The sequence below is a fragment of the Scyliorhinus canicula genome, chromosome 18 (genome assembly GCF_902713615.1).
Source record: "Scyliorhinus canicula chromosome 18, sScyCan1.1, whole genome shotgun sequence".
NCBI classification, from domain to species: Eukaryota; Metazoa; Chordata; class Chondrichthyes; order Carcharhiniformes; family Scyliorhinidae; genus Scyliorhinus; species Scyliorhinus canicula.
Genome location: NC_052163.1, coordinates 42104285 through 42123198, shown reverse-complemented (window position 1 = coordinate 42123198; position 18914 = coordinate 42104285). Strand labels below are relative to the sequence as shown.

The window sequence follows — 18914 nt, the reverse complement described above, 5'->3', positions numbered from 1 at the left end:
GGGCTTAACGAAAATCGTTAAGCCCGCTTGCCGGAGTTAGCGCCGGCTGACGCGTCATATGACGTCAGCCGCGCATGCGCAGTTTGGAAGACTCCAACCCGCGCATGCGCGGGTGACGTCATCGCGTTTTTGCGCGAAACCCGCGCATGCGCGGGCCGGGTTGCCCCTCAGCCGCCCCGCGAATGGATACTGCGGGGCGGCGGAAGGACAAGTAGTGCGCGGGCATCGGGCCCGCTGCCCGCGATCGGTGCCCACCGATCGCGGGCCCATGGCACCCTTGGCATGGCCGTGGTACGGCCGTGCCAATCGGTGCCATGGTTATTAATAGCGAGTTTGTGACGCCGTTTTTACGAACGGCAAGACCAGGTGTGTTTGCCGTTCGTAAAAACGGCGGAAAGGGCTGGGACTTCGGCCCATCTAACAGCTGAGAATCGCTGCCGGCCGTAAAAAAACGGCGGCAGCGATTCGGGTCGGGACTTCGGCGGGGGGGTGGGAGAATAGCGGGAGGGTGGCAAAAATGTCGGGAAGGCCCTCCCGCTATTCTCCCACCCGTCGTGGGGGGCGGAGAATTTCGCCCCACATCTTTTGTGCACAACTCTGTAAAGTTTAAGCAGAATAGAGGATTCTGTCTGGGATCTAGTGTCAACGGAGCCTTGGGTTGATTCTGTTTAAGAGAATGGGGCAGAATTGTCGTTGACACAGAAGTCAGTGGTTTGTTTCTGCTGTCTTCAATAATTGGATATCTAAACAGGATTGCCAACTCTGCCCCCGCCCCTCCCCCCACACGCCTGCCATTGGTCACCCAACATGTCAATCATCACAGAGCCCCGCCTTCACACAGACCCCAGTCCAACGCCGACATCTCCACATCTTCACATAGATTAGCAATGTGTTCTGGTTTTGAGATTTGGAGATCCAGTCGCCCTAGCCAGATCATAGAATCATAGAATTTACAGTGCAGAAGGAGGCCATTCGGCCCATCAAGTCTGCACCAGCTCTTGGAAAGAGCACCCTACATAAGCCCTCACCTCCACCCTATCCCAGTAACCTCACCTAACCTTTTTTTTTGGACACTAAGGGCAATTTAGCATGGCCAATCCACCTAATCTGTACATCTTTGGACTGTGGGAGGAAACCGGAGCACCCGGAGGAAACCCATGCAGACATGGGGAAAGTGTGCAGACTCCTCACAGACAGTTACACAAGCCAGGACCTGGGACCCTGGAGCTCTGAAGCAACTATGCTAACCACTGTGCTACCGTGCTGCCCACAGATGTTGGAATACTGATGTTACTCTGCCCCCTGTGTATTTTTCAGCTTCCTCTTCATCGCCGAGGTTTAATCCGGATCTGGAACAGGCCAGGCCCCACACTAGTGGTGAGGAGGAGTTGCAGTTACAGCTCGCACTGGCTATGAGCAGAGAGGAAGCTGAGAAGGCAACACAGGTAAAGCAATCATTAAGAAACAGATTCCTTTCAGTTTCAACTTGATTGTTCCCAACCCACAGAATATACATATCTGCCACATTCATTGCTATCGCACTGCATCCATACATCCTGAATGGTTAACAGGTTAACATACAACCTTCAGATTCAAGGCATCGGAGGGTCAGTTCTGAGGGCGCACCGCACTATTTGAGGATCAGTATCCCAGAAGCGCTGCACTGTCATAGTGTCAGTAATAAGGGAGCGCCGTCCTGTCAGAAGGTCAGTAATAAGGGAACGCCGCCCTGTCAGAGATTCAGTGCTGAGGGAGTGCTGCACTGTTAGGTTCAGTGCTGAAGGAGCGCTGCACTGTCAGAGGGTCAATACTGAGGGAGCGCTACACTGTCAGATGGTCAATACTGAGGGAGCGCTACACTGTCGGAGGGGCAATATTGAGGGAGTGCTGCACTGTCAGAGGGTCAATACTGAGGGAGTGCTGCACTGTCGGAGGGGCAATACTGAGGGAGTGCTGCAATGTCAGAGGGGCAGTACTGAGGGAGTGCTGCACTGTCAGAGGGTCAGTACTGAGGGAGCGCTACACTGTCAGAGGGTCAATACTGAGGGAGCGCTACACTGTCAGAGGGGCAGTACTAAGGGAGTGCTGCACTGTCAGAGGGGCAGTACTAAGGGAGTGCTGCACTGTCAGAGGGCCAATACTGAGGGAGCGCTACACTGTCAGAGGGTCAATACTGAGGGAGCGCTACACTGTCAGAGGGCCAGTACTGAGGGAGTGCTACACTGTCAGAGGGTCAATACTGAGGGAGCGCTACACTGTCAGAGGGCCAGTACTGAGGGAGTGCTGCAATGTCAGAGGGGCAGTACTGAGGGAGTGCTGCACTGTCAGAGGGCCAGTACTGAGGGAGTGCTACACTGTCAGAGGGTCAATACTGAGGTAGCGCTACACTGTCAGAGGGTCAATACTGAGGGAGTGCTACACTGTCAGAGGGTCAATACTGAGGGAGCGCTACACTGTCAGAGGGCCAGTACTGAGGGAGCGCTACACTGTCGGAGGGGCAATACTGAGGGAGCGCTACACTGTCAGAGGGCCAGTACTGAGGGAGTGCTGCAATGTCAGAGGGTCAATACTGAGGGAGCGCTACACTGTCAGAGGGTCAATACTGAGGGAGTGCTACACTGTCAGAGGGTCAATACTGAGGGAGCGCTACACTGTCAGAGGGCCAGTACTGAGGGAGCGCTACACTGTCGGAGGGGCAATACTGAGGGAGCGCTACACTGTCAGAGGGCCAGTACTGAGGGAGTGCTGCAATGTCAGAGGGTCAATACTGAGGGAGCGCTACACTGTCAGAGGGCCAGTACTGAGGGAGTGCTGCAATGTCAGAGGGGCAGTACTGAGGGAGCGCTACACTGTCAGAGGGCCAGTGCTGAGGGAGTGCTGCAATGTCAGAGGGCCAGTACTGAGGGAGTGCTGCAATGTCAGAGGGCCAGTACTGAGGGAGTGCTGCAATGTCAGAGGGGCAGTACTGAGGGAGTGCTGCAATGTCAGAGGGGCAGTACTGAGGGAGTGCTGCAATGTCAGAGGGGCAGTACTGTACTAAGGGAGTGCTAGCCAATATTTATCCCTCAATTAATTTCAGACAAACATTATCACATTGCTGTTTGCAGGATCTTGCTGTGTGAAAATTGGCTGACGTGTTTCCTACATTCCAACAGTGACTACACTTCAAACATAATTTATTGGTTGTAAAGCACTTTGAGGCTGTCTCAGGCCGTGGGAAGGAACAATATAAATGTAAACCTTTCATTCACAATGAGCTGAGTACATAAACTGCCAGCCTTGTTAGATCCTAGATTGCACTCCATGTCTGCGTGGGTCTCACCCCCACAACCCAAAGATGTGCTGGTTAGGGGGACTGGCCACGCTAATTTGCCCCTTAATTGGAGAAATAAATAGTTGGGTACTCTAAATTTATTTTTGAAAAGATCCTGGAATGCGAACACCAAGCTGAGCCAGTTCCCCACACTGAGGAAACGCAGCGACCCGAGAATCCCACCTGGAGTCTTGGAGCCTCATTCAAACGGAGTGAAGGTTGATGGTCCCGGGCTGTCTCACACCAATCAATGGCTGGAGAGAGCACAAGGGAATTTAAACCTTGAGGCTCCTGTGTATCCTCGGGCCTCAGTATGAGAGAATGCTCCATTGCCCTCAGCAATCCGTCCGATAGACTTAACTGTGGCCAGTAACATTTGGCTAGCGAGAGCCCGATCAGTCAGTTGGAGAGAGAGCTGGCATTGACCGGTAAGTTAGAGAGAGAGCTGGCACTGACCGGTCAGTTAGAGAGAGAGCTGGCACTGACCGGTCAGTTAGAGAGAGAGAGCTGGCACTAACCGGTCAGTTAGAGAGAGAGCTGGCACTGACTGCTCAGTTAGAGAGAGAGAGAGAGCTGGCACTGACCAGTCAGTTAGAGAGAGAGCGACAGCTGGCATGATCGGTCAGTTAGAGAGAGAGAGCTGGCACTGAGCGGTCAGTTAGAGAGAGAGAGAGAGCTGGCACTGACCAGTCAGTTAGAGAGAGAGAGCTGGCACTGACCGGTCAGTTAGAGAGAGAGAGAGAGAGCTGGCACTAACCGGTCAGTTAGAGAGAGAGCTGGCACTGACCGGTCAGTTACAGAGAGAGAGAGCTGGCACTGACCGGTCAGTTAGAGAGAGAGAGCTGGCACTGACCGGTCAGTTAGAGAGAGAGAGCTGGCACTGACTGCTCAGTTAGAGAGAGAGCGAGAGCGGGCATGATCGGTCAGTTAGAGAGAGAGAGAGCTGGCACTGACCGGTCAGTTAGAGAGAGAGCTGGCACTGACCGGTCAGTTAGAGAGAGAGAGCTGGCACTGACCGGTCAGTTACAGAGAGAGAGAGAGAGAGCTGGCACTAACTGGTCAGTTAGAGAGAGAGAGCTGGCACTGACCGGTAAGTTAGAGAGAGAGAGAGAGCTGGCACTGACCGGTAAGTTAGAGAGAGAGAGAGAGCTGGCACTGAGCGGTCAGTTAGAGAGAGAGAGCTGGCACTGACCGGTCAGTTAGAGAGAGAGAGCTGGCACTGACCGGTCAGTTAGAGAGAGAGAGAGCTGGCACTGACCGGTCAGTTAGAGAGAGAGAGAGAGCTGGCACTGACTGCTCAGTTAGAGAGAGAGAGAGAGAGGGCTGGCATTGACCGGTCAGTTAGAGAGAGAGCTGGCACTGACCGGTCAGTTAGAGAGAGAGAGCTGGCACTGACCGGTCAGTTAGAGAGAGAGAGCTGGCACTGACCGGTCAGGTAGAGAGAGAGCTGGCACTGACTGGTCAGTTAGAGAGAGAGAGCTGGCACTGACCGGTCTGTTAGAGAGAGAGAGAGCGGGCACTGAGCGGTCAGTTAGGGAGAGAGAGAGAGAGAGAGAGAGAGCTGGCACTGACCAGTCAGTTAGAGAGAGAGAGAGCTGGCACTGACAGGTCAGTTAGGGAGAGAGAGCTGGCACTGACCGGTCAGTTAGAGAGAGAGAGAGAGAGAGAGCTGGCACTGAGCGGTCAGTTAGAGAGAGAGAGCTGGCACTGACAGGTCAGTAAGGGAGAGAGAGAGAGCTGGCACTGAGCGGTCAGTTAGAGAGAGAGAGAGCTGGCACTGACCGGTCTGTTAGAGAGAGAGAGAGAGAGAGCTGGCACTGAGCGGTCAGTTAGAGAGAGAGAGAGCTGGCTCTGAGCGGTCAGTTAGAGAGAGAGCTGGCACTGACCGGTCAGTTAGAGAGAGAGAGAGAGAGCTGGCACTGACCGGTCAGTTAGAGAGAGAGAGCTGGCACTGACCGGTCAGTTAGAGAGAGAGAGAGCTGGCACTGACCGGTCAGTTAGAGAGAGAGAGAGCTGGCACTGACCGGTCAGTTAGAGAGAGAGAGCTGGCACTGACCGGTCAGTTAGAGAGAGAGAGAGCTGGCACTGAGCGGTCAGTTAGAGAGAGAGCTGGCACTGACCGGTCAGTTAGAGAGAGAGAGAGAGCTGGCACTGACCGGTCAGTTAGAGAGAGAGAGAGAGAGAGCTGGCACTGACCGGTCAGTTAGAGAGAGAGAGAGAGAGAGCTGGCACTGACCGGTCAGTTAGAGGGAGAGAGAGAGCTGGCACTGACCGGTCAGTTAGAGAGAGAGAGAGAGAGAGCTGGCACTGAGCGGTCAGTTAGAGAGAGAGAGCTGGCACTGACAGGTCAGTAAGGGAGAGAGAGAGAGCTGGCACTGAGCGGTCAGTTAGAGAGAGAGAGAGAGCTGGCACTGAGCGGTCAGTTAGAGAGAGAGAGAGCTGGCACTGACCGGTCTGTTAGAGAGAGAGAGAGAGAGAGCTGGCACTGAGCGGTCAGTTAGAGAGAGAGAGAGCTGGCTCTGAGCGGTCAGTTAGAGAGAGAGCTGGCACTGACCGGTCAGTTAGAGAGAGAGAGAGAGAGCTGGCACTGACCGGTCAGTTAGAGAGAGAGAGCTGGCACTGACCGGTCAGTTAGAGAGAGAGAGAGCTGGCACTGACCGGTCAGTTAGAGAGAGAGAGAGCTGGCACTGACCGGTCAGTTAGAGGGAGAGAGAGAGCTGGCACTGACCGGTCAGTTAGAGAGAGAGAGAGAGAGAGCTGGCACTGACCGGTCAGTTAGAGGGAGAGAGAGCTGGCACTGACCGGTCAGTTAGAGAGAGAGAGCTGGCACTGAGCGGTCAGTTAGAGAGAGAGAGAGAGAGGGCTGGCACTGACCGGTCAGTTAGAGAGAGAGAGAGCTGGCACTGACCGGTCAGTTAGAGGGAGAGAGAGAGAGAGCTGGCACTGAGCGGTCAGTTAGAGAAAGAGAGCTGGCACTGACCCGGTCAGTTAGAGAGAGAGAGAGCTGGCACTGACCGGTCAGTTAGAGAGAGAGAGAGAGAGAGAGAGAGAGCTGGCACTGACCGGTCAGTTAGAGAGAGAGAGAGAGAGAGCTGGCACTGACCGGTCAGTTAGAGAGAGAGAGAGCTGGCACTGACCGGTCAGTTAGAGAGAGAGAGCTGGCACTGACCGGTCAGTTAGAGAGAGAGAGCTGGCACTGACAGGTCAGTTAGAGAGAGAGAGAGAGAGAGCTGGCACTGAGCGGTCAGTTAGAGAGAGAGGGAGCTGGCACTGACCGGTCAGTTAGAGAGAGAGAGCTGGCACTGACCGGTCAGTTAGAGAGAGAGAGGGCTGGCACTGACCGGTCAGTTAGAGAGAGAGAGAGAGCTGGCACTGACCGGTCAGTTAGAGAGAGAGAGAGCTGGCACTGACCGGTCAGGCAGAGAGAGAGAGAGAGAGGGCTGGCACTGACCGGTCAGTTAGAGAGAGAGAGAGAGAGCTGGCACTGACCGGTCAGTTAGAGAGAGAGAGAGCTGGCACTGACCGGTCAGGCAGAGAGAGAGAGGGCTGGCACTGACCGGTCAGTTAGAGAGAGAGAGCTGGCACTGACCGGTCAGTTAGAGAGAGAGAGCTGGCACTGACTGGTCTGTTAGAGAGAGAGAGGGAGAGCTGGCACCGACCGGTCAGTTAGAGAGAGAGAGAGAGAGAGAGCTGGCACTGACCGGTCAGTTAGAGAGAGAGAGAGCTGGCACTGACCGGTCAGTTAGAGAGAGAGAGAGAGAGCAGGCACGGACAGGTCAGTTAGAGAGAGAGAGAGCTGGCACTGACCGGCCAGTAGAGAGAGAGCGAGAGCTGGCACTGACCGGTCAGTTAGAGAGAGAGAGCTGGCACTGACCGGCCAGTAGAGAGAGAGAGAGAGAATGCACTGACCGGTCAGTTAGAGAGAGAGAGAGCTGGCACTGACCGGTCAGTTAGAGAGAGAGAGAGATGGCACTGACCGGTCAGTTAGAGAGAGAGAGCTGGCACTGTCCGGTCAGTTAGAGAGAGAGAGCTGGCACTGTCCGGTCAGTTAGAGAGAGAGGGAGCTGGCACTGACCGGTCAGTTAGAGAGAGAGAGAGCTGGCACTGACCGGTCAGTTAGAGAGAGAGAGCTGGCACTGAGCGGTCAGTTAGAGAGAGAGAGCTGGCACTGACCGGTCAGTTAGAGAGAGAGAGAGCTGGCACTGACCGGTCAGTTAGAGAGAGAGAGAGCTGGCACTGACCGGTCAGTTAGAGAGAGAGCTGGCACTGACCGGTCAGTTAGAGAGAGAGAGAGAGCTGGCACTGACCGGTCAGTTAGAGAGAGAGAGAGAGAGAGAGCTGGCACTGAGCGGTCAGTTAGAGAGAGAGAGCTGGCACTGACAGGTCAGTAAGGGAGAGAGAGAGAGCTGGCACTGAGCGGTCAGTTAGAGAGAGAGAGAGAGCTGGCACTGAGTGGTCAGTTAGAGAGAGAGAGAGCTGGCACTGACCGGTCTGTTAGAGAGAGAGAGAGAGAGAGCTGGCACTGAGCGGTCAGTTAGAGAGAGAGAGAGCTGGCTCTGAGCGGTCAGTTAGAGAGAGAGCTGGCACTGACCGGTCAGTTAGAGAGAGAGAGAGAGAGCTGGCACTGACCGGTCAGTTAGAGAGAGAGAGCTGGCACTGACCGGTCAGTTAGAGAGAGAGAGAGCTGGCACTGACCGGTCAGTTAGAGAGAGAGAGAGCTGGCACTGACCGGTCAGTTAGAGAGAGAGAGCTGGCACTGACCGGTCAGTTAGAGAGAGAGAGAGCTGGCACTGAGCGGTCAGTTAGAGAGAGAGCTGGCACTGACCGGTCAGTTAGAGAGAGAGAGAGAGCTGGCACTGACCGGTCAGTTAGAGAGAGAGAGAGAGAGAGCTGGCACTGACCGGTCAGTTAGAGGGAGAGAGAGCTGGCACTGACCGGTCAGTTAGAGAGAGAGAGCTGGCACTGAGCGGTCAGTTAGAGAGAGAGAGAGAGAGGGCTGGCACTGACCGGTCAGTTAGAGAGAGAGAGAGCTGGCACTGACCGGTCAGTTAGAGGGAGAGAGAGAGAGAGCTGGCACTGAGCGGTCAGTTAGAGAAAGAGAGCTGGCACTGACCGGTCAGTTAGAGAGAGAGAGAGCTGGCACTGACCGGTCAGTTAGAGAGAGAGAGAGAGAGAGCTGGCACTGACCGGTCAGTTAGAGAGAGAGAGAGAGAGAGAGTTGGCACTGACCGGTCAGTTAGAGAGAGAGAGAGCTGGCACTGACCGGTCAGTTAGAGAGAGAGAGCTGGCACTGACCGGTCAGTTAGAGAGAGAGAGCTGGCACTGACAGGTCAGTTAGAGAGAGAGAGAGAGAGAGCTGGCACTGACCGGTCAGTTAGAGAGAGAGAGCTGGCACTGACCGGTCAGTTAGAGAGAGAGGGAGCTGGCACTGACCGGTCAGTTAGAGAGAGAGAGCTGGCACTGACAGGTCAGTTAGAGAGAGAGAGAGAGAGAGCTGGCACTGAGCGGTCAGTTAGAGAGAGAGAGCTGGCACTGACCGGTCAGTTAGAGAGAGAGGGAGCTGGCACTGACCGGTCAGTTAGAGAGAGAGAGCTGGCACTGACCGGTCAGTTAGAGAGAGAGAGAGCTGGCACTGAGCGGTCAGTTAGAGAGAGAGGGAGCTGGCACTGACCGGTCAGTTAGAGAGAGAGAGAGCTGGCACTGACCGGTCAGTTAGAGAGAGAGAGGGCTGGCACTGACCGGTCAGTTAGAGAGAGAGAGAGAGCTGGCACTGACCGGTCAGTTAGAGAGAGAGAGAGCTGGCACTGACCGGTCAGGCAGAGAGAGAGAGAGAGAGGGCTGGCACTGACCGGTCAGTTAGAGAGAGAGAGAGAGCTGGCACTGACCGGTCAGTTAGAGAGAGAGAGAGCTGGCACTGACCGGTCAGTTAGAGAGAGAGAGAGAGCTGGCACTGACCGGTCAGTTAGAGAGAGAGAGAGCTGGCACTGACCGGTCAGGCAGAGAGAGAGAGGGCTGGCACTGACCGGTCAGTTAGAGAGAGAGAGCTGGCACTGACCGGTCAGTTAGAGAGAGAGAGCTGGCACTGACTGGTCTGTTAGAGAGAGAGAGGGAGAGCTGGCAGCGACCGGTCAGTTAGAGAGAGAGAGAGAGAGAGAGCTGGCACTGACCGGTCAGTTAGAGAGAGAGAGAGCTGGCACTGACCGGTCAGTTAGAGAGAGAGAGAGAGAGCAGGCACGGACAGGTCAGTTAGAGAGAGAGAGAGCTGGCACTGACCGGCCAGTAGAGAGAGAGCGAGAGCTGGCACTGACCGGTCAGTTAGAGAGAGAGAGCTGGCACTGACCGGCCAGTAGAGAGAGAGAGAGAGAATGCACTGACCGGTCAGTTAGAGAGAGAGAGCTGGCACTGACCGGTCAGTTAGAGAGAGAGAGAGATGGCACTGACCGGTCAGTTAGAGAGAGAGAGCTGGCACTGTCCGGTCAGTTAGAGAGAGAGAGCTGGCACTGTCCGGTCAGTTAGAGAGAGAGAGAGCTGGCACTGACCGGTCAGTTAGAGAGAGAGAGAGCTGGCACTGAGCGGTCAGTTAGAGAGAGAGAGCTGGCACTGACCGGTCAGTTAGAGAGAGAGAGAGAGACAGAGCTGGCACTGACCGGTCAGTTAGAGAGAGAGAGAGCTGGCACTGACCGGTCAGTTAGAGAGATAGAGAGCTGGCACTGACCGGTCAGTTAGAGAGAGAGAGAGCTGGCACTGACCGGTCAGTTAGAGAGAGAGAGAGCTGGCACTGAGCGGTCAGTTAGAGAGAGAGAGCTGGCACTGACCGGTCAGTTAGAGAGAGAGAGAGAGAGAGAGCTGGCACTGACCGGTCAGTTAGAGAGAGAGAGAGCTGGCACTGACCGGTCAGTTAGAGAGAGAGCTGGCACTGACCGGTCAGTTAGAGAGAGAGAGAGCTGGCACTGACCGGTCAGGCAGAGAGAGAGATGGCACTGACCGGTCAGTTAGAGAGAGAGAGAGAGAGCTGGCACTGACCGGTCAGGCAGAGAGAGAGATGGCACTGACCGGTCAGGTAGAGAGAGAGAGAGAGAGCTGGCACTGACCGGTCAGGTAGAGAGAGAGAATGCACTGACCGGTCAGGTAGAGAGAGAGAGAGAGCTGGCACCAGGGCCGGCTCAAGGCACCGGCAACTCGGGCTGTTCCGCCCCGCCCTCGGGTCCGCCCCCCCGCCCCGCCCTCGGGTCCGCCCCTCCCGCCCCGCCCTCGGGTCCGCCCGCCCCCCGCGTGGCCGCCCCCCCCCGCGTGACCGCCCCCCCCTCGGGTCCGCCCCTCCTCGGCCCCCCCCCCCCCTCGCGTCCGCCCCCCCCTCGGCCCCGCCCCTCCCTCGGGTCCGCCCCTCCTCGGCCCCCCCGCCCCCCCCCCCCCCGGCCCCTCCCCCCCAAGGGCGCCGAAGTTCAGCTTGCCCGGGGCGCCAGCAACCCTAGAGCCGGCGCTGGCTGGCAATGACCGGTCAGTTAGAGAGAGAGAGAGCTGGCACTGACCGGTCAGGCAGAGAGAGAGATGGCACTGACCGGTCAGGTAGAGAGAGAGATGGCACTGACCGGTCAGGCAGAGAGAGAGATGGCACTGACCGGTCAGGTAGAGAGAGAGATGGCACTGACCGGTCAGGTAGAGAGAGAGATGGCACTGACCGGTCAGTCAGTTAGGATGAGCTGACACTGACCGGTCAGTCAGAGAGAGGGTGCTGTCACTGACTGGCTAAAAGGTGACTGACTGCCACCTGCTGAGTAATGTCATAACTGCAGGCAGTACCATTCACTGGAATTTATTTTCATCTGATTTTAATTGTTAAAAATGGTGGTGTGGGTGCGACGATGACACAGTTAGCACTGCTGCCTATTGGCACTGTGGACCCAGGTTCTAGCCCGGCCCCAGGTCACTGTCTGTGTGGAGTTTGCACATTCTCCCTATGTCTACGTGGGTCGCATCCCTACAACCCAAAGGTGTGCAGAGTAGGGGGATTGGCCACGCTAAACTGCCCCTTAATTGGAAACAAAATATTAAATGGTGGTGTGTCTTGCTTGTCAATAAGTTTACGGACAACATTTGCACCTGCTTGTAAAAATAATTAAATATAAAAGTTTAGTACTGACATCTCCTTCCCACTGTTAAACTTATAGAAATATCTGCTTGTTGCACTATATGAACATGTGATTCCTGCCCCCGTTTGGGGAGAGGGATCAGTGGGCAAAGGGGAAAGTGGCATTTCATTGTGCAGAGGGTCTGGCTTTAGACCGACTCAGCTTTGGAAATTGAGTGGTTAGAGGGCAATACCGTGGCGCAGTGGATAGCACTGCTCTTTACAGCGCCAAGACCCAGGTTCGATCCCGGCCCTGGGTCACTGTCCGTGTGGAGTTTGCATATTCTCCCCGTGTCTGTGTGGGTCTCACCTGCACAACCCACAAAATGTGAAGGGTAGGCGGATTGGCCATGCTAAATTGCCCCTTAATTGGGTACTCTAAATTTTAAACAAAACAAAACAATTGAGTGGTTAGAAATATTACTAGGAGGGCAGCACGGTGGCACAGTGCCTAGCATTGCTGCCTACGGCGCTGAAGACCCGGGTTCGAATCCTGGCCCTGGGTCACTGTCCGCGTGGAGTTTGCACATTCTCCCCGTGTCTGTGTGGGTTTCACCCCCACAGCCCAAAGATGTGCAGGTTAGGTGGGTTGGCCACGCTAAATTGCCCCTTAATTGGAAAACATAATTGAGTACCAAATCAGTACCAAAACTTCCCCATATCACATATAGATTAAATCATCCTCATCACTGCCCCATCACACACTCCCAGGGCAGGTACAGCACATGGTTAGACACAGAGTAAATCTCACTCTGCACTGTCCCCATCAAACACTCCCAGAGCAGGTACAGCACATGGTTACACACAGAGTAAATCTCCCTCTACACTGTCCCCATCAAACACCCCAGAGCAGGTACAGCACGTGGTTAAAGACAGAGTAAACCTCCCTCTGCACTGTCCCCATCAAACACTCCCAGAGTAGGTAAAGCACGCGGTTAGACACACAGTAAACCTTCCTCTGCACTGTCCCCACCAAATACTCCCAGAGCAGGTACAGCACATGGTTAGACACAGAGTAAATCTCCCTCCACACTGCTCCCATCAAACACTCCCAGGGCAGGTGTAGCATGGGGTTAAATACAGAGCAAATTTCCCTCTGCACTGCTCCCATCAAACATTCCTTGGTAGGTAAAGCACGGGGTTAGATACAGAATAAAGCTCCCTCTACACTGACCCCATCAAACACTCCCAGGACAGGTACAGTATGTGGTTAGATACAGAATAAAGCTCCCTCCACACTGTCCCCATCAAACACTCCCAGGACAGGTACAGTATGTGGTTAGATACAGAGTAAAGCTGCCTGTATACTGTCCCCATCAAACACTCCCAGGACAGGTACAGTATGTGGTTAGATACAGATTAAAGCTGCCTGTATACTGTCCCCATCAAACACTCCCAGGACAGGTACAGTATGTGGTTAGATACAGGGTAAAGCTCCCTCCACACTGTCCCCATCAAACACTCCCAGGACAGGTACAGTATGTGGTTAGGTACAGAATAAAGCTTCCTCTACACTGTCCCCATCAAACACTCCCAGGACAGGTACAGTATGTGGTTAGATACAGGGTAAAGCTGCCTGTATACTGTCCCCATCAAACACTCCCAGGACAGGTACAGTATGTGGTTAGATACAGGGTAAAGCTGCCTGTATACTGTCCCCATCAAACACTCCCAGGACAGGTACAGTATGTGGTTAGATACAGGGTAAAGCTGCCTGTATACTGTCCCCATCAAACACTCCCAGGACAGGTACAGTATGTGGTTAGATACAGGGTAAAGCTGCCTGTATACTGTCCCCATCAAACACTCCCAGGACAGGTACAGTATGTGGTTAGATACAGGGTAAAGCTGCCTGTATACTGTCCTACCCGAACAGTGCAGGCAGGTACACGTGTTTACCTTGCAATCTGCTGCATTATTTACCTTCTGCCTGTTTAAATACACTGTACTGCGTAGGTCCTCACACATATGGCTCACTTCTGACCATAGCTCAATAAATGTGACCAGTAACTGTGCGAAAGGGGCTTGCAGTTCCTGGCTTCAAAGGCCAGCCCAGGTGTTTCAGGGTGTCCTCTTGATGGAGTCAAATCAGTCAGAGCTCCAGCCACTATCACTGCCCAGTGAGCTTTGCTGGCAACGTTGGTGTATGGGCATTCGCTAACAAGGTAATAGCTCTTTGACTCTGTCATAGCCAAATAGCATGCGCCACTTGTGGAGTCTGACGTGAAGGCTGGTCTCCTGGGGTGAGGATTCCAGAATTTCTCACAGTCCCTATGAGAACAATGATGTGGAGATGCCGGCTTTGGACTGGGGTGAGCACAGTAAGAAGTCTTACAACACCAGGTTAAAGTCCAACAGGCTTGTTTCAAACACTAGCTTTCGGAGTGCTACATTATTCACCTGAAAGCTCCGAAAGCTAGTGATTTGAAACAAACCGGTTGGACTTTAACCTGGTGAAAGACTTCTTACTGCCCCTATGAGAAGAGATAGAGTGTGGAAAGGAAAGAATAATTTTACCTGGTCTTTCACTAATCACCTAGACATTCCCATGATCAATCCATCTGTGCATTAAAACAAGTTGTGTTTCATTAAACATATCTTTGAACACTTTTGTTTATGACACATGGAACGTTTATTGTGGGATAATTGTTATTTGACTGACAGTCAAGAATCATCCAATCAGGACACAGAGTCTACTCATTTTCCAATTGGTGATGGGGAACTCCAGAAGGATTGACATGTCAGGTAGCCAATGGCAGATACATGTGGGCAGGTCAATTGGAGGCAGAGGTTCATGCGACATCAAAGTAGAGTTGGCTCATGTACTGTACATGACCTGAGTGGGTTCCAGTGACGTTAGCCTTTGTTCCAGCGTTGAGTCCATTATGTACTTGCTAACCCCAGCTTTTAATACCTTGTAGCAGCCAAGCACAGAGTCTGATGAAGAAATCCAGCTGCAGATTGCATTGAGTTTGAGCAAAGAGGAGAATGAGAAGGTAGTTTCTGCTAACTGAGCAAACTCACTAATTCTCTCACTGTGTCGCCTCGTTGTGTGTCCTGTGCTTTCAGCCTGTCTGCTGCAGCTACTCATTCACTAACAGTGGTGCACCTCTCTGCTCACTTTCTTGGGGATAAAGGGGATTGAAGTGTCTTCATGTTGCATCCTTGGCTGACTCATAGCTTAACCATCTGTTGATATGTTTGGCTACCTGAACCGCCAGGCCAGGTTGTCATCTAAAGCACTTTCTCTCTGACCTGATTCGATTAGGAATGAAAATTAACGTGGGCCTGTATTAAGCTAAACCTGGACACAGTCACAGACACATTTTCATACAGGTAGCTGACGCCTGACACTTTATTAGGTTGTTTTGGGCCCAGCTTTCATGAACCTTGATCCGAGTGATTAATCTAGTGTCAGTCTTCACTGGAACCGAGTTACATGTCAATAATTAATAAAGAGGAGTGTCTGGAATCCATCAGGCTGATTTTTAAACATGTCTCTTCACAGCACACCAGAAGGCCCGAAAATGGGCAGTAGGAATATCAGTAAAGCCCTCCTCCCCCAAACCCACCAAACCTGCTGTGCTCCCACATGATGCCACTCTTTCAGGAAGGACATCCCCAAGAAGCAACTGGACCCTGTTTAAATATGCAATTTGCCTGAGTGAGGTGCAGGGGAATCAGTGTCACCTCCCCTGCCCAACCAAACCTAGAGTCAATTCATTAAGCTGGATCCTCAGGCAAACCTCTATGGGAGTCCATTGGTTTTTTCACCTGTCCTTGTTGGTCAGAATGGACCAGGATCTTATATCTCTTGAACTTCACAAGGAAACCGTAAAATCATAAGATCCATCCGTGCATTGGGACCCACAACACCCCACCCATCCCCATCCTGCCAACTAATTGCAGAAAAACCCTCCCCTGCCAGCCCATCACTGAGAGCAAGGGGTGAGTGAGCCAGGGTTAAAAGAGTGAGAGGTGAGTGAACAGAGAACAGTCATGAATGAAAATCACTTATTGTCACAAGTAGGCTTCAAATGAAGTTACTGTGAAAAGCCCCTAGTCGCCACATTCCGGTGCCTGTACGGGGAGGCTGGTACAGGAATTGAACCCACGCTGCTGGCCTGCCTTGGTTTGTTTTAAAAGCCAGCTATTTAGCCCTGGTGCTAAACCAGCCCCTAAACCAGCCATGGGGGTCAGGGAGTGAGAGGTGCAGGATTTAGGGATCAAAGAGTGAATGGTTAACTGATGATGTATCTGGGGCGTTCATGGCCGGCTGGTTTGTGACGCACAGCGAGGCCAACAGCGGGGGTTCAATTCCCGTATCGACTGAGCTACCTTGCCCCTCGTCTGAGGTGTGGTGATCCCCCGGTAAAATCACCACCAGTCAGCTCTCCCCCTCAGAAGGGAGCCTATGGTCATCGGGAACTATGGCAACCTTACTTTCCTTAGAGAGAGAGATGGGGATTCGTTGGCCGGTGAGGAATTGAATGGGGAGAGGCTGAATGGAATGAAGGGGCTGATAGTAAGAATGATGGGATTGGAAGGGGATGGAAATGGGGAAGCAATAGGAGAGAAATTGCAGTGATAATGGATCGGGATGAAAGATTGACTCATTAAAACTGAATGATTGTATATAGTATATAACATCAATGATTAAAAGGCAAAAACTTAAGGTGCTGAAAATCTTAAATGAAAACAGAAAATGCTGGAAAGAAAGCAGGTCTGACAGAATCTGTGGAGAGAGAAAATAGAGTTAATGTTTCAGATCGCTGATCTTCCAACAAGTGAACTAACAGAAACATACATAGAAAATAGAAACAGAAGGAGGCCATTCAGCCCTTCAAGCCTGCTCCATCATTCATTATGATCACCGCGGATCATCAAGTTCAATACCCTGATCCCGCCTTCCCCCCCCATATCCCTTGATCCCTTTAGTCCCAAGAGCTGTATCTAATTCCTTCTTGAAATTACACAATGTTTTGGCTTCACCTACTTTCTGTGGTAGTGAATTCCACAGATTCACCACTCTCTGAGTGAAGAAATTTCTCCTCACCTCAGTCCTAAAGGGTTTACCCCATATCCTCAAACTATGACCCCTAGTTCTGGACTCTCCCACCTTTGGGAACATTCTTTCTGAATCTACCCTGTCTAATTCTGTGAGATCCCCTCTCACTCTTCTAAACTCCAATGAATATAATCCTAACCAACTTAGTGTCCCTTCATATGATAGTCCTGCCATCCCAGGTATCAGCCTGGTAAACCTTTGCTGCGCTCCCTCCACAGCAAGAACATCCTTCCTCAGGTAAGGACACCAAAACTGCACCTCCAAAACAATACCTCCAGGTGAGGCCTCACCAATGCCCTATACAGTTGCAGTATGTTGAAAGCCAACATACCATTTGCCTTCTTTACTGCCTGCTGTACTTGCGCACTTACTTTCAGCGACTGATGCACGAGGACACCAAGGTCTCGCTGAGTATCCACAGGTGGTCATGGAGCTGAAAAATGAACTCTGTTTCTTTCTCCAGGTGCTGTCTGACCTACTGAATATTCCAGCATTTTCTGTTCTACTTTCCGAAAATGCTGGCAATGTTCAGTCAGTCGCTATACTGTTAAAAACTTTATGCATTAGCCTGAGATTGACTCCTTCCAGCCTCTGACTGAGCTGCTGTGTGATTCTGGTGCATTCTATTTCTCAGTGATAGCAGATTAGTGATAAGGTCATCCATCATCTACTCGCTGTAAACAGTGAGGAGGATGCTAACAGACTCAAGAAGCTGTGTCTGACCTGGTGAAATGGGGAGACAGGTTACAGGTGAAATTTTATTGAAGAAACGTGGTACAATTTGATGGGGAGAATGAAGAGTGACAATATTTATTAAACAGACCAATTTTAAAAGGGATTCTGGAAATGGGGTGGGTGGGGTATGTACATAAATCTTTAAAGGTGGCAGCACAAGCTCAGAATATTTTCAAAGCAATCACTCGCCCAGTAGGTCTGCTGAAGTCAATGACCATTTGCAAGGCTCACATGGCCCCTGTAATGGGGGTCCATTTCGACGGGACCAGAAGATCCCACTGGCAGGAAGGACCAGAAAAGCCCACCTCTGCACTACAAAGTAAGGGAATTTAAGTGACCCTTTATAAATCACTGGCTATCCAATTTCTGAGCCCCACACTTTCTCCTCATCTCCTCTGGTATTCTCCCACACCCATCAGTAATATTCTTAATTTCCTTATCAACAAAACGTAAATCAACAGAACATCATTGTAATGGAGGTTAAGTAAAGTCGCCATAGTCCCAGATGACCACTGCTTTCCCCTTCGAGTGGAGAGCTGATTTGTGGTGATGTAAACTGAGGATCAGCACACCTCGGGCGAGGGGGCAAGGTTGAGGAGGCAGGGCCTTCATGAATAACCTCAGCCAGTATGGGAACTGAACCCACACTGTTGGCCGTGCTCTGCATCAGAAACTAGCTGTCCAACCAACTGAGCTAAACCAGTCCCCACTGTAATGAGGGTATAGCAGTAGTTGTGGGGGTTTTAATCTTCATGTGAATTGGCAAACCAAATTTGCAAAAAGAATCTTGGGGTGCGGTCCTGGAATGTTTTCAGGAGAGTTTTGAGAACAATCAGGCCACGGAATCAACTAGGGAGCAGGTTATTTTGGTTCTAGTATTGTGTAAGGAGACTGCATTAATTACAAATCTTACAGTACAAGATCCTCGAGGGAAAAATGATATGTTACAATTCCACATTGACTTTGACAATACTGTGGTTAGCCATAAATCTGAAATTCATGTTTTAAATTTAAGCAAAGCCAGGGTCAATTGGTGAAGACTGAGAAATTAGATTAATTTATGGTGCTAGATAAGAAATAGCAAACATTCTTTTACCCCGACAACAACACATTCCCTCGAGGAAGAAAAGTCCACAGTTCAAGGGGCCCAGCTATAGTTAACTTGAGAATTGCAGCATATTAGATTAAGAGAAGAATCTTACAAATTGTTAAAAACATTCAGGAGCCTGAGGATTGGCAGGGTTTTGGAAATCAGAAAAGAATAATTAAGCAATGGATGAAGAGGAAGAACATCAAATGTGAGATTAAACTAGCAGGTTATATAAAACCAGGCTGCAAGAGCTTCTACAAGTTTGTAAAAAAAAAATTAGCAAGCAAATATTTTGTATATGTATTCATAATAAAGTGCTCAAATTTCCTGGAATTAATGAGGAACTAGAGGTCAACTGAGAGTGAAGAACTTCAAGTAATTAAAATGCGTAAAGAACTAGTTCTGGAGGAACTAATGGGACGCAGATGCCATGGAACACAAGACATAGTAGTCTGGATTCTCCGAATCTGGGGCTAAATCCCCACGCCGGTGTGGGAACGGTGGTGTTTTTCGCTAGAAAGAATGGCGCACAACAGCCGCCGAATCCCCGTTTTGCTGGGGGCTAGCATGCCGGCAACGT

At 51.8% G+C, this 18914-nt stretch overlaps 1 protein-coding gene across 9 annotated transcripts in view; it reads left to right on the top strand.

Annotated features, from left to right (window-relative positions):
• Positions 1-18914, top strand: part of LOC119953294 (epsin-2-like) — a 101664-nt gene that overhangs the window by 63153 nt on the left and 19597 nt on the right. For 8 of the 9 annotated variants that reach the window (XM_038777416.1, XM_038777415.1, XM_038777409.1 and 5 more), the window contains 2 exons: positions 1318-1445; positions 14363-14437. In XM_038777416.1, coding sequence (XP_038633344.1) covers positions 1318-1445; positions 14363-14437 — 203 coding nt within the window. The remainder of the gene's footprint in view (positions 1-1317; positions 1446-14362; positions 14438-18914) is intronic. The other variant, XM_038777410.1, reaches the window with a different exon arrangement.